At 42.1% G+C, this 13,350-nt stretch overlaps 1 protein-coding gene across 2 annotated transcripts in view; it reads left to right on the forward strand.

The window, feature by feature from the left end:
• The window catches only part of LOC146515657 (transcription factor Maf), a 55,633-nt gene that overhangs the window by 7,885 nt on the left and 34,398 nt on the right, over positions 1-13,350 (forward strand). For both annotated transcript variants that reach the window (XM_085165329.1, XM_085165328.1), the window contains exon 2: positions 2,987-3,057. In XM_085165329.1, the coding sequence (XP_085021455.1) occupies positions 2,987-3,014 (28 nt within the window). In that variant the 3' untranslated portion in view covers positions 3,015-3,057. The remainder of the gene's footprint in view (positions 1-2,986; positions 3,058-13,350) is intronic.

Consider the following 13,350-nt stretch of genomic DNA (forward strand, 5'->3'; position numbering starts at 1 on the left):
AATATTGGACTCTCTTTCAGGTCAACTATGGGAAATCACTCTGAAATTTATCAGTATTGACATTTAAATCATCATCATGTACTTTGCTTTAATGTCTCAGAATTAATAGGACAAAAGGATATGCACAGTGGTTAGTGTCTGTTCGTGTGAGTGCTCAATAACCTGCCTGCATTGTCTTTTATGTGACCTTGTTGCGGAAGCGTGTATGTATGCTTTAAGGGAGGGTGGTAAATCTGTAAGAATGAGTCGTTGTGTCATGAAATTCAGATATTTGCAGTCTTCATTGTGTAATGCTAAAAATAAGAAGCTATGCATTTTTTTGTAGTAAAAAACAATTGCAATTAATTTAAGAGCAACACAGTTAAAGTTCGAGCCCTTGCAGTAGATCTTTACAGTTGTACCTGTGTTTGTTTTTCATAATGTAAAAATATATGTTATCATTTCATTCAGAGCTATCACCAACCACTGACTTAAAACAAAACAAAAAAGCTGCTCTTTTACAAAAATAATGTTAGGATTGCATGTCTCTGCATGTCTCATTCATTCAGCACAGCAACACGGCAGTTTTTACGCGTGCACGTTCATTCTCCGTCATTCCCCTGCGAACGCTTCCTTCCCAAGCGTGGCAAACCCCTGAAAAGGGTTAAAAACATTTTCGCATTCACAAGAGGAAACAATTTCAATCTCTCCTACTCATTCCGCATCTGCATCACTCCACACGATAAATATTTACATTTAAAGTGATTTAAATCGGCTGCCTTTATGCTCCTCTGTGGTCCGTCCATCATCTAGACCCGCAGTGCCCGAGCTTCTCTTCCTCTCTCACCCTCTCGCAGTGTCCTGAGTTATGTCATTTATTTAAAAAGCTTAATAATTTAACTTGTCCGTCCTGTCACGGCTATGCATGTGGTAAAAAAAGCAACGGCTGTAAAACGTTGGTGGTGTTTCCTGTGAATGTTTCTGATTGGCTTTGCATGCTTTTTTTTTTTTTTTCCACAGGCCAAATACAATCATGGGCAGAGTGATTGAAATGTGATTGTGTGGATCCAAATCTACAGTGTTGCGCATTAAATTGAGACAGCTTTAAATGCAGAGATGCAAAAGAATGTGCTTATAGACACTGGGGTGGATTTGCATTTGCTTGTGGAGGAAGCTGTCCTCAGAATGCATAACTAAAGGGCAATAGATGAAAGCTAATTATGATTTAATTATAGGGGATCACAATATTCTGACTTGCAGATAAACATAACTGAGGCTGTGTTGATGTTTTCAACAGTGAGTTGAGTTTCAGGGCACAGAGTCGGTGAAGTGGTGTGTTTTGGACCGCGGCGAACGTGGTTTCGGGGAGGGGGGGGGGTGTTTGACAAGTGAGTGCATTATGCGACTGTGTGGGTGGGTGTGTGAGAAGCTGTCTGTGTGCATGTTTAGGTCTGGCTATGCATGAGTTTGTTTTATGCAGGGTGGAGCTGGAGCCGAGCCCGACCCCTGTGTGTTTTACCTGCATCTCAATGAAGCAAGAGGTGATTTACCCTTCTGCTGCAGCCACTTCTCTGTCTGTCTCTCTCTCTCTGTCAGTCCAGCAGACATTGATCTCTTTGCCAAGCAAGGTGACCGACAGTGTTTTCAGCTCTTCCAAAGTCTCTGCTTTCCCTTTCATTTGTACCTGGGAAAGGCCTTGACCCCACACGTTGCCACTATGTGTGTTGCCTTGTGCACATGGACCTCCCTTGTACAAAGCCCTGTTTGCATGTGCGTGTCAGTGCGTGTCTGTTTGAGTTGGAAAGTGGACGTGCACGTCGACGCTACGTGTCTACGTGTTTCTGACCCTGTGCCTAACCAGCTCTGTGTTTACTTTCGTGAACAGGTGCATGCAGTTCTTTGCAGATTCACCCAGATGTACAGCAGTTTATTTAAACTGCTGTACATCTGGGAGTCTCTACATACTTTGGTGCTTTTTAAGGTCTTCTCTGTGCTGCAGGTCTGTAACTGGGAGCTGCTTCATACCCGAACGCGTCAGAGTTCATTTGGTGCTAGTGTGAATCGGATTACAGGGAAATGAATGGCTTTCATTGTTGCTTAAAGATGGATTGAGGGGCATTAAACATCCTTCTTTTGCCTCATTTCTCACTCTCAGAAGCAAAAAGTTTTTTTTCTTTTTTTTTAGTGTGATTCATTACTCAGGTTTCCTTTATTCACCCTCATCGCTGCCGTGTCTTCATATAATGTCCACAGGTGTGCAGATCATGCATGCATATGTTTGCAAAAATATGCAAATACCCTGCCCTTACCATGTAAGCATGACCTAATGTAGGATTTTATCATTTATGATACATCTAATTATATTCTAATGAAATTATTTGCAAAAAAAGAAGCCTAAATGTGGATAGTTTTATGAAGGATGGAGTAGAAATTATATTATAGGAGATTACAAAATAGTTTGAAAAATATTATAACAATGTGAACTGCAGTGATTTCCTTTTTGTGCTAAACTGTTCTGTGCATACAGTTTTTTTGTATATGTTATTAAAATAATTAAGTTATGTCTCATTGTCAGCATATTTGAATGCATCAGTCTGTATCCATGGTTTAGTAAACGAGCTGGATAAAAACTGCTTGAATTTAAACCTTTTATTCAAATCTAATTCCTGATGTTTAACTGACCAAAATATCCCTGCATTTAACACATTAAATACAAATTTAAAAAATGAATATGAATAAAAATTAGCTCAGAATCACTTGATATTATTTTAATAACATAACAGGTTGGTTTTGGGGAACTGTACGAGCACCTGATATTCATTATTCAGTCACAGCATTACCGGTTTTCTAAGCGGACTGAAATTACCCCTGACTTTTACAGTCATTGCCAGTTTTGGGAACCAGATAGCCGTTACTTAATGTCAGATATATGTTGTGTTTACACCAGTGTGCACTTCTGTTTCATCAAAAAGTGTGTTAATGTTTCGTCCTGTTTTGTTTTTTGCAGGACTTCAAGAAAATTCCTCCATCTGTGATAGAGAGCTGTGCCCTCTCGGCCCCGCCACCCTGGAGTCTGAGGTAACTTGATGCTCATCTTTGACACTTTCAACAAACACAACATTTTTAAAACATTTTTTGCTGTTTTTGATGCAAGGTGAAAATAAAATGTAAATTAATATTTTAATGATTGGTGGCACTGGAGACTAAATCCTCCTGCAGATACAAACTAAATACAGACCATGTTCTTACTAAGATTTTAATGATACAGCTTTCAGTAGCCATTAAATATACGCAGAAATAATTTGTTTTTTTATATTTTATTGTCCAAATTCTAGAGTTATACAAAAAGGTCTCAGGATTAATCTCCTTTACTCGCAGGTTTCAGCACAAAACAAAATAGATTTAAAATGAAAAGAAATGCATCAAGCAAAACATTAATTATAAACAATAACCATACTAGAGACCTGCTTATGCATTGTTTTAACTCCTGAAAGCTCTCTTTATGTTTTATTACATTATTGTAGAGAAGTAGAAAAGATGAAAGCTACTATAATATTTCTGTTACCTGCTTTGTGCTCTTAATTGAAGCACTTTAAATACAGACAGGATCTCCTGACAAAAACGATTGAAACTTCAAATCTTTAGCTCTGATCAGTATTTTGATAATCAATATTTCAGTTCATCTAAAAGGTTCATCTTTGCATCAGATATTAGATTAAATGATTTGCTTTAACAAGGAAAGCAGACACCTGCTGATTATCATTATTTCTCACTTCACAACCAAACTCATCGCTCTCTCACAGCATCCATTGTATGCGATGTTTGGCATCACTGTGTTGGGGCTCTGACAGTGCTGCTTGAATGACGGAGGGGTGACATGCACCGAACTCATGGGATGAGACCAAAACCTTTCACCTCTGTCTTGACCCCCTGACTTCCTGTGTCCCCCTCTGCTCACTCTGCAGAGACACTATACAGTATTTTTTTTATTTTGTTTTATTTCTGGCAGATACACAGATGGAGGGATGTGGGATTGATGGAGTGAGTGAGGGATAGCGAAGACTAGATTTTATACTGTGACACTTGCAGTAGGAAAACAGAGGCTATAAAAGCAAAAAAAAAAAGGAAGGATGGATGAAAGGAACTGAGAAAAACTTAAGACTGAAGGTAAGAAACTGTGGAAAGTGAGGCGCCTGCTTTTGAATGCAGACATACACGCCGGGACGAGAGGACAGAAGGAGGTTAGGAGGCGAGGTAAGGGAGGAACGCATGGCGGGAGGGCTCCTGGTCGTGGATGCAGACAGACAGGCAGGGAAACCAGAGGAAGGCGGTGACCTTCTCTGCTGCTGGAGGATCGAAGGCTTTATTTAAAGGCCTGGTCAATGCTGGGTGCTGCTGAGGTATCAGCCTCACAGCCAGGCGACTCATCACCACTGTAATACAACTCTCTAATGCTAACCCCCCCCCCCCCCCCCCCCCCCCCCCCCCCCCCCCCCCCCCCCCCCCCCCCCCCCACTCTTTCTCTCTCACACACACACACACATGCACAGGACAGGACACTCTCTGGACACCTCAGGTTTTACCCTGTACAATCAGGAGGCTGGACAGAGGAAACTACCGCATCAGCATCAGCTAATTTTACCATGCAGCAGGCAGCACACTCTACTTTCTTCATGCGCTCAGCATTGTGAAGCGCACGCCAGTTTTGCTTTTGACACGCTCTCCATCACCGCCTGTTATTTTGCTCTTGACTGATAACGGCCGATGTGAACATTTTTAAATGTGGAAGCATGGCCGTAGCGTGGATGCAGGCGGGGAAAGAGTTAAAAGCTGACAGGATGCAGCCTGCTAAGGCAGGACTCGTGCATCTGTCGGTGTGAGCGGAGCACGTGTTTGCGTTTGCGCATGTGTGTGTGGCTGCAGCGCGAGGACACCTGCGTGCTTCAGCACTTTCTGGCTGTCGGGAGCTCTGAGGTCACAGGCAGAGGGAGTGGAGAGGGCACATTAGAGTAAGCTTCAGAGCCCCCACCCACACACCACGCCTCTGCCGTTTCTTCCCTCCCACCACTTCAACCCTCACTTTTCCTCCTTCTTCCCCCTGTTATCCCCTCTCCCCGTCATCCCTCCTCCTCTCCTCTTCCCGCTCACTCCGGCTCGCCTTCTCCTCACGGTGATGGGGTGAGTCAGCCACTCGGGGGGAGGGGGGCGCATAGGGGCAAGGTGCCTCTGTGGCTGACAGCAGGCAGGTCAGGTTTTTGTAGACATGGCAGAGGAGGAAGGACACGTGTGCACGCGGAAGCTTTAAGGTGCGAGTTTACGGTGAGGTAGCGAGCACATCTTTAAATGAACATATGGGGTGCATACGTGAAAAACCCGAAAAGCTTTTTGCAAAAGATGGTGGATATTAACAGTAAGGTTATACAATAAGGTTGGCTGTTTATGAGAAAAATTAAATGGGTACATAGGCACAAATAGTGATATGTTGTATCTCCTGATAACTATTCAATATTTTTGCAGCGCATTTAGTAAAAACTCAAATCAAATCACCTTTTTCAGCTTCTCAGAAAACATTCTGGAGGAAATCTGTATTGAATTTTAACTTTATTACAACTTAATTTAAAGTTCAGGTGATTAACAGTGCAGTTCACTGTATGCCCCAACACTGAAGTGTCATTTATGAAACACTGAAGTTGTGTTGCACTCATTTGTCATCAGCAGCAAACGGGATTTTTTTTTTTTTCCATCCACAGTTTGACACACTTCACTATCCTTCACTGCCTTGGATATATATAACTACTAGCTGCCTATAGTGAGACTCATTACAGTGTTAGAGTTTCGGTAGTGACACAGACGTCATCGCTCCATCCAGAAAATCCAAATGACAGTGAGGATATGAACAGGATGTATGCTCATTATTAGGCCTGGTCTGAAAAGAGAAGGGACCAAGTGGAACTGGGTCGGTGTTAGAAATAACAAAAAGACGAGAAATTTCACTCCGTGCAGTTGTAAAGACACACCAAGACGAACACAGAATTGCCGTGTTTTAGATTCGGATTGTTTTTTCTAAAGCGTGTTTTTATTTCTAAGCCACAGATTAGATGCTACTTGATGAGGATAAAGTTTCACCCCCGAGCCAAACCTCTGAACATCAAGCCACTTTTCTTTTCAACTAACATTAATATATGAATTTTTTCTCCTTTGTTTCAGCTGTTTAAGCCTGATTTGTGTTGTTTTATTCAAACCATAATTAGTTGTAAAGCTGTTACTGCTGCACGCATGTGTGTGTTTGTGTTTGAGCCTCAGAGCCACTGTTGTCCTCTGGTTGTTACTGTGTGTTCACAGCATGATTGAGAGTGGAACTTGCGATGAGCCGGAGGTTAGTGTGATATAATGTATTCCCCTGAATCACCGCAGCCAGCAGCCCAGGGCCTTCCTCTTGCCCGCAGCCTCCTTTTCCTTACACACACACCTTCCACACTCCCCTCGCCTCACCGTCCTCTCCCTTTCTTCCCTGCGGTGACTACCCAGTGTTAGCTGCTTAGCACTGCACGCAGTGTCTAATTGAATTCCAACGCTTAGGCGTTAGCTCCTGATGCTATGTTAACACAGCACAATACTAACAATCCTCAGGACGTGTTCAACACTTTTCTTTTAATGAGAAAATTAGTGCTAAGCTCGTTTTGGCAACACATGATTTATTCAAAGCTCCAAACTGTGTCTTCTGTATCCCCTAAAGGATCATTTTTATAGCCATCAGCAAATCAGCACTTTATATACACACATCGAGAACATGCAGAATATGTCTTGTGGATACGCCGCTGGTACACTTGTGTGTGCGTCTCCTCCTGCTTCTCATGCTTCCACTTGAGTGTATCCATTGTCGCTTATATAAATGTGTCTGCTGGTCTTTCTGCATCCATATTGTTGGCGATGCCGTCCATCCCCTCTCCCTGACACCTTCACTTTTATTCCCTGGCTCTCAAACATTAGCTCTGGGCTTTAATGGCACATATTTCCTGGGCCCGGCTGAAACGGGATGCATCTTCTCCTTGTTAGCTTGATAAATAACCAGGCTGCTGCGAAAGTGCTGAATTTTAGCTTTCAGCCTCTATTTTCTGCTGGATGACATTAATTTTAAGTGCTGAGAAGGAGCTAACTAATACAGACAAATAAATAAGGAGGCGGGAGGGAAGGTGCAGAGGTGCTGGAGTCAGTGCTGTCCCTCCCCCCCCCCCCCCCCCCCCCCCCTTTACCTGTTTACACACAGGCATTCATAGACGCAATATGCAAACCTGCAAAAATATACCGTACACACAAATGGGGCAAAGTCAAGCAAGCGCACACACTCGGTTTCTCAATAGGCGCCTCTGTTGTTGTCCAAACTGTAAAATCAGCTTGTCCTGTTATAAGCACAGCTCCGGCAAAGTCAAATGTTTGACATATTGGAAGCAGATAGTTGGTCAGTCAATCAGTAAGGAAGATTGGCTTCATTCATCTCTATTTATTATTTGCATTTCTTATTTTCTCTTTCAGTGTTACTGATTTTTTTTTGCAATATGGTGGGAGAGCTCCATCTGGAGCACAGTGATCTGGATTAAACTGTATTTATGTGTATTCAGAGACAACAAAGCAGAATAATTAAGTAGTAATTTTTTTAAAATTTTCTTTTTTAGAAAAGACCCCCAAAAATGGTTTCTAGCTTTAGTAGTTGGTACCGATGAGTTTTAAACTGTATCTTTTTATATCCCCTCTTGCTCTCTCAATTCCCATTATTAATGGATTGATCTGTACTGTTTGTTTTCATGATTGTTCTCTTGACATACAGCTATACACCTCAGTGTCAGTTGAACCTTTGTACCTGGTTTGCTCCTGAGAACAGAAGGGGGGATTAGAATAGTGAAATTCGGTTAGAATAAAAGGTTAAAGATGAATCATCATGTTTTACTTTTATCCTGATGCCTGTCCATTTTTTCTTTTTTCTTTTTTTTGCCGTCCTTTATTCTTTATAATTATTTTTATCATTTCATTCACCACACAACACATTGCCAAATAACAACAAAGGCATGGCGTAAAGGTTTTTTACCTCTGATTTATAAACAAAAAGTAAAGAGACATCAACCAAACACATGAGCCAGAAAAGCTTTAACGTGCAAAATTATTCGCATGTATTATATGTTTATCTTAAATGTTTTACTAGGAGGTTTTTTTTCCCCCAAAATCGGTTTAAGCTGAGCACACACACAGACACACATGCACACACCATGAAGTGGCTGTGGCTTAGACACCTCATTATTTTAACAATGTATAGTGCAGTGAATAAAAAGGTCAGTGGTTGGGAACTAGCTTCATGTAACAATAAGATGCATGGACAGAGCGCTGCAGACCCTTCAGTCAGCATCTTGCAGCTGAGCGCTGTGAGGATGACACACATGCAAACTGGAGTGACAGATTCAACTCTAGGCTGTGTGTGTGTGTGTATTCACCTAGTGTTGATGGGTGGCCACAATGAAACACTTTAAAACAATAAATTTGTGTGGGCTGTCAATGCTGATTGCACAAATTTCCCTTTTGCCCTTTGTATCACTTTGATAAATGTCATTTATTATGGCATTTTAAAGCAAAAGAGGAGCAAAGATTTAGGTTTTTTTTTAATATATTTATTTATTTATTGTTAAGTGGTGCTTTTATTAGACCATTTCTATTTTTGTCACTATCAAAACACACTCTGTCCCTTTCTAGATGCAATGCAAGCAGTGCATGTTTCTGTTTGCAACGCAGGGTCTAATCTTAAGGGTGTATTTATCACATGCTGTCATGTTGTGGTCACATGACCACACGAACCACTGCCAGCAATTAAGGCTGATAAATCACTCATTTACAGCGAGCGAAGGAGGGACAGAGTTGGGCAAAGCGGAAACAAGAGAGTGATAAGAGAGAGGGAGAGGAATAATGGATCGCCTGTACCACTTCACAGAGATTTTCCTCTTTCATTTCTTTAACAGCGTTGAATGTTTTTGTGTTCGGGCGTTGTATAAACTCTTGCCAGTGAGGCTCATTGACTCATACAGGCAGAGACAAAGAGGCAGATGGTAGTTGTTTGTGGGGTTTACTGTGATTCTGACCTGACTGCACTGCTTTATTTATTTGTGTTCACGTGTGCAGCTGTGTGCACGCCTGCACGAGCAAATGCAATAGTGTCACGACAGAGAAAGAGATTCAGAGAGCTCGAACGCAGAACTGTCAGTTCACCCATTTCGTTCACTGCTGATGGATTTCTTCCCAGCCTAAGCAGGAGCCTAGCTATACTACAGCATGCTTTATTGTTGTCAGCGCATAAGTGGAAATTCTCTTATAGTTAAAACTTTGGCATGCTTTGATTTTTACATCTTTGTGACCTCACCTTATAGAAATTGAGCACATAAGCTCAAGCTTAGGTCTGTTCCTGGATGTGAATGTGCTCTAAGCTGCGTAGCATCTGTATAAGTTACATCAGAAAGTGTGTTTCAGCAGCAAGGGTCAGCGCTATGCTGACAGTCAGCCTGCGCACTCACTTGAAAAGGCTGATTAAAGATTCATGACAAAACAAAATAAAAGAAGAAACAACCCTCTTTTAATGGGCTGAAGATAGGAGAGGAGAAGAAGAGAGGAGACAAGCTGTGGTTTCTCTGCCAACAGTCGGAGCTCTCATTCATTAAAGACAGCAATCGCTAACTGGCTAAAGTCTTTACAATGTGACCATTGAGAGTCAGTTGAGTCAGTCAGGTTTGCAGCAGAAGATTAGGATTCAGCAGTTGCTGTGTGTGAGTGTGTGACTATGTTTTTGTTGTTTAAAGAGTTACAACGTTTTCAAATCAACTGCCTGTTTGTGTACTGTGCAGAAAGACCTCTATCGTATAGTGTGCGTTTGTGTGTATGTGTTAACGCTGCATTCAACAGAGGCAGGGAGGGCCCTGCTGTCTGTGGCTTTACCAGTAGAGTGATTCTGAAAGCTGGTTCCTGCGACAAAAGTAGCTCTTCTGGGGAGAAAAATAATCTGTGTACACATTAACTGTACCAGAATACAAAGTCAACACTGAGTGTGTGTTTGGGGGTGTGCGTGTGTTTGTACTTGTGCAGTAAGTAAAGTATTGCCAAAGACTGTGAAGCATGCTAAAATCTTCCAAAGCAGAGGACAGATATGTGAGTCCTTTCATTCTCTCTGACTTGTTTTCTAGTTTTGGCAGAAATGCCTTTTAATATGTTTATATTACCGTGGTTTTATACCATAATGTGTGCGTGTGCGTGTGTTTTCAAATATATATTAATAAAATGACTGAACGTAGGTGGAAGTATTAGCATGTGCAGGGGATTTCTTGTGCTTTAAACACCATCATCCTCCACATTTCACATCATATACATATAAATCCACACACACACACGCACACACACACACTCGAGCATACTCGTGTGACATAGGAAGAGTGCTGACCTCTTTCTCACTCTCTTCGTCTTCCTCATCTGCTCTGGTTCAAGGTTGAGACACATTTGAGTACAAAAAGGGGAGGAGACGCAAGGAAAGGAGGAGCCAACGGGCTAGAGAGGCACAAGCACGCTCACTTTTGGCACGTTTGAACATATTGTCCTACCTATATAAACCATCGCCTCTCCACTGCCCTCTTTTTACACTCAAACGCTACTATGTGAAAGTGCTAGTGACCTCTTTGTCTTCTCAGAAGTTATTTACCTCTTATATACCTCCGTGTTAAGTCTTAGAGGCACTTTATTCATAATCAGTGCGTAATAAAGAAACAAATGAGTGTAAGGGAAGTTCAAACTTGCATCTCTGACCGTGTTTCCCGGATAGGTGCAGCAGTGTATCCTATACTGTATATTTTATGTGGTTTTATCTTGAGTGAATTAAAGGGCTTGTAAAGAATGGAACGTTATTAGCGTCAGACCACCTGGGGTGAACATCTGCAGTCTCAAACGGCAGACCCAACATACATCACTGTTCCTCCTTTCCATATTCACTGTCAAATATGTGCACACACACACACGCGCGCACATGCACACATGCACACATGCACACAGCTCTCCTTTCAGATGACTCGTGTTTTGGTGACATACACATGCAGTTGCCCATTTCTGCAGCGATGCATGCTGTTTATTAAAGAGCCTGCACTGTCACAAGTTAAATGCATGTTCTGTGCCTCTCGTCAGCCAGAGGTCAAAGGTCAGCAGGTTCACGTCAGAGCCTAGCTCACAAATGGTCAAACTTTGAAGCACTCTTCTGCGTTATTCTGCTTGCTGTTTGCATTAAACCTTTTTATTTGTTTATCTTATTTTTGTTGTATTATTCCTACAGTAACTAATCTCCTTTGAATAATTAGATGTTCTTTTCATGTTCTATTAGGACTGTTTTTCTTCACGTCTCCGCTCGAACACTATATTTTCATCTTCAAAGTGAAAGCTAAAATAGGGCGATCATTGCAATTTAATTACTACAAATCCCTTTGTGAATTTGCTCTTGTGTTTGTTTACATGCATAGATTTGCCAGCTTCTGCACTTTTGTGCGCGTTTGTGTATGCTTCAGTGGATGCCTTTATGTTCCTGTGTCGTTCCATATATATGCCCCTTTATTTTTAGTGTGTGCGAGTGTGTGCAAATGAGGTCGCAGTGGGGTTTATTTAAATAGATAAGATGGTGTTTTATTCCCAATCAGAGGAATCTCCTGTCGCATTTCAGTCTCTTCATAATAACCTCCAGCATTGCTCCACAACCCCCTGACACACATGCACATGTGCACATATACACACACACACACACACACAGAGTATTGCAGACACTGCAGTTTTTTCTCTCTCTGGGGTAAAAGGCTTTGATAAATGAAAATAAATACTTTTCTTCATATGAGTAACAGGAGGGGAAAGAAGCAAATAGCTGAAATGACAGGAGGCCTCTGACAGTTTGATGCCTCAGTACAAGCAAATATATGACAAAGAAACATTTTCCAGAAGTGTGTATGAGTGTGTGTGACACACTGGTGTGAGTGTGATGCAGTTGAGCACTAAAACACAGGTGCACCCCTTAATCATTGAAATAAAAGAGAAAAGGAAAGTGATTCAGGGATGTGGGCCGAGGAGAAGGGAGATTCAGCAACTGGCATGTAGGCTGACATGTTAATTGAGTAACAGTAAGAGGGGAAAACACAGCACAACACATGATTTAGAGGAAACCGGTTATCCTCTTCAGTTTGTTTCTCTCACTGCAAGGTCATGTAGGAGCCTCCCGCTTTCTCTCTCTCCACCTTTGTTTCCCTCTGCTCCTCCGGACCTCATTTCATTCAACACTCCCGAACCTTCGACAGCTCCATAACTATAACTCTCTCCTCGCCGTCTTCTCCTCCTCTCTTCTCTTCATCCACAGCTAAATGACTCTGTCAGAAATAAAGAACGCTTATCTTATCTACTGCCTCCACTCTGCTGTCTCTTTCCCTGCCAGTGTCACGCACAAAAATAGGCACACGCAAAGAAAAAAATAACATTGAATGGGCAAAAAATAAAAAGTAAAACAGCCAAAAAAAATTAAATGCACTTTGAATAATTTTTAATATTTTATGAAGCGTCTTAATTGTTCATCTGAGATGGAAGTTTCACTCTTGTTCAGCAGCATGGGTTGGTGGTTGCACCGACTCAGTTTTCACCCACATGCCAGAAAGAAAGATTTACAGCCCACAGTGTGGCAGACAGGTAGATGGAGGCTTGACAGAGGACAGGTGTCCACTCATTCTGTTCTGCACAATGAGTGGAAACCCCACTCCAACACACACACACACACACACACACACACACACACACACACACACACTCTCTTACACTCTTCCTCTTCTTCTTTTCCTGTCACTCCCTTCTTCTTCCCTTCTTCTCTCTTCCCTGTGGTGTGGAGTAGAGAGAGGGATCTACAGCTATCTGCAGCCTGTGGAGGGCTTACTGTCTGTTTTTGTCTTTGTGTGTGTGTGTGTGTGTGGTTGTGTGTGTGCGTGTGTGTGTGTGTGTGTGTGTGTGTAAGCCACCTACCAGCCACTCAGTAGGGGGCCACATAGGGCTGAGGAAAGAAAGAAAGATGAGGGGGTGGGAAAGAGTGTGATAAGGATAAAACTCTCAGCAAGAACAAACACATGGTAACAAACACAGAGAGAGAGAGAAACACACACACACACACACACACAGCTCAGCACGTGCTCCAGCAATCTGTTAGGTCTCCCTGAGCACTCCATCACTAATAGTCACGATACAGAGTGCAACATGGATTTTAATCAGCATGTATTGTGATGACTTTGCCTTTCTGTTGCCTAAAAATGCGCACACAGACACAACGTTGGCCTACAAACA

The sequence above is a fragment of the Neolamprologus multifasciatus genome, chromosome 7, assembly GCF_963576455.1.
Source record: "Neolamprologus multifasciatus chromosome 7, fNeoMul1.2, whole genome shotgun sequence".
Lineage (NCBI taxonomy): Eukaryota > Metazoa > Chordata > Actinopteri > Cichliformes > Cichlidae > Neolamprologus > Neolamprologus multifasciatus.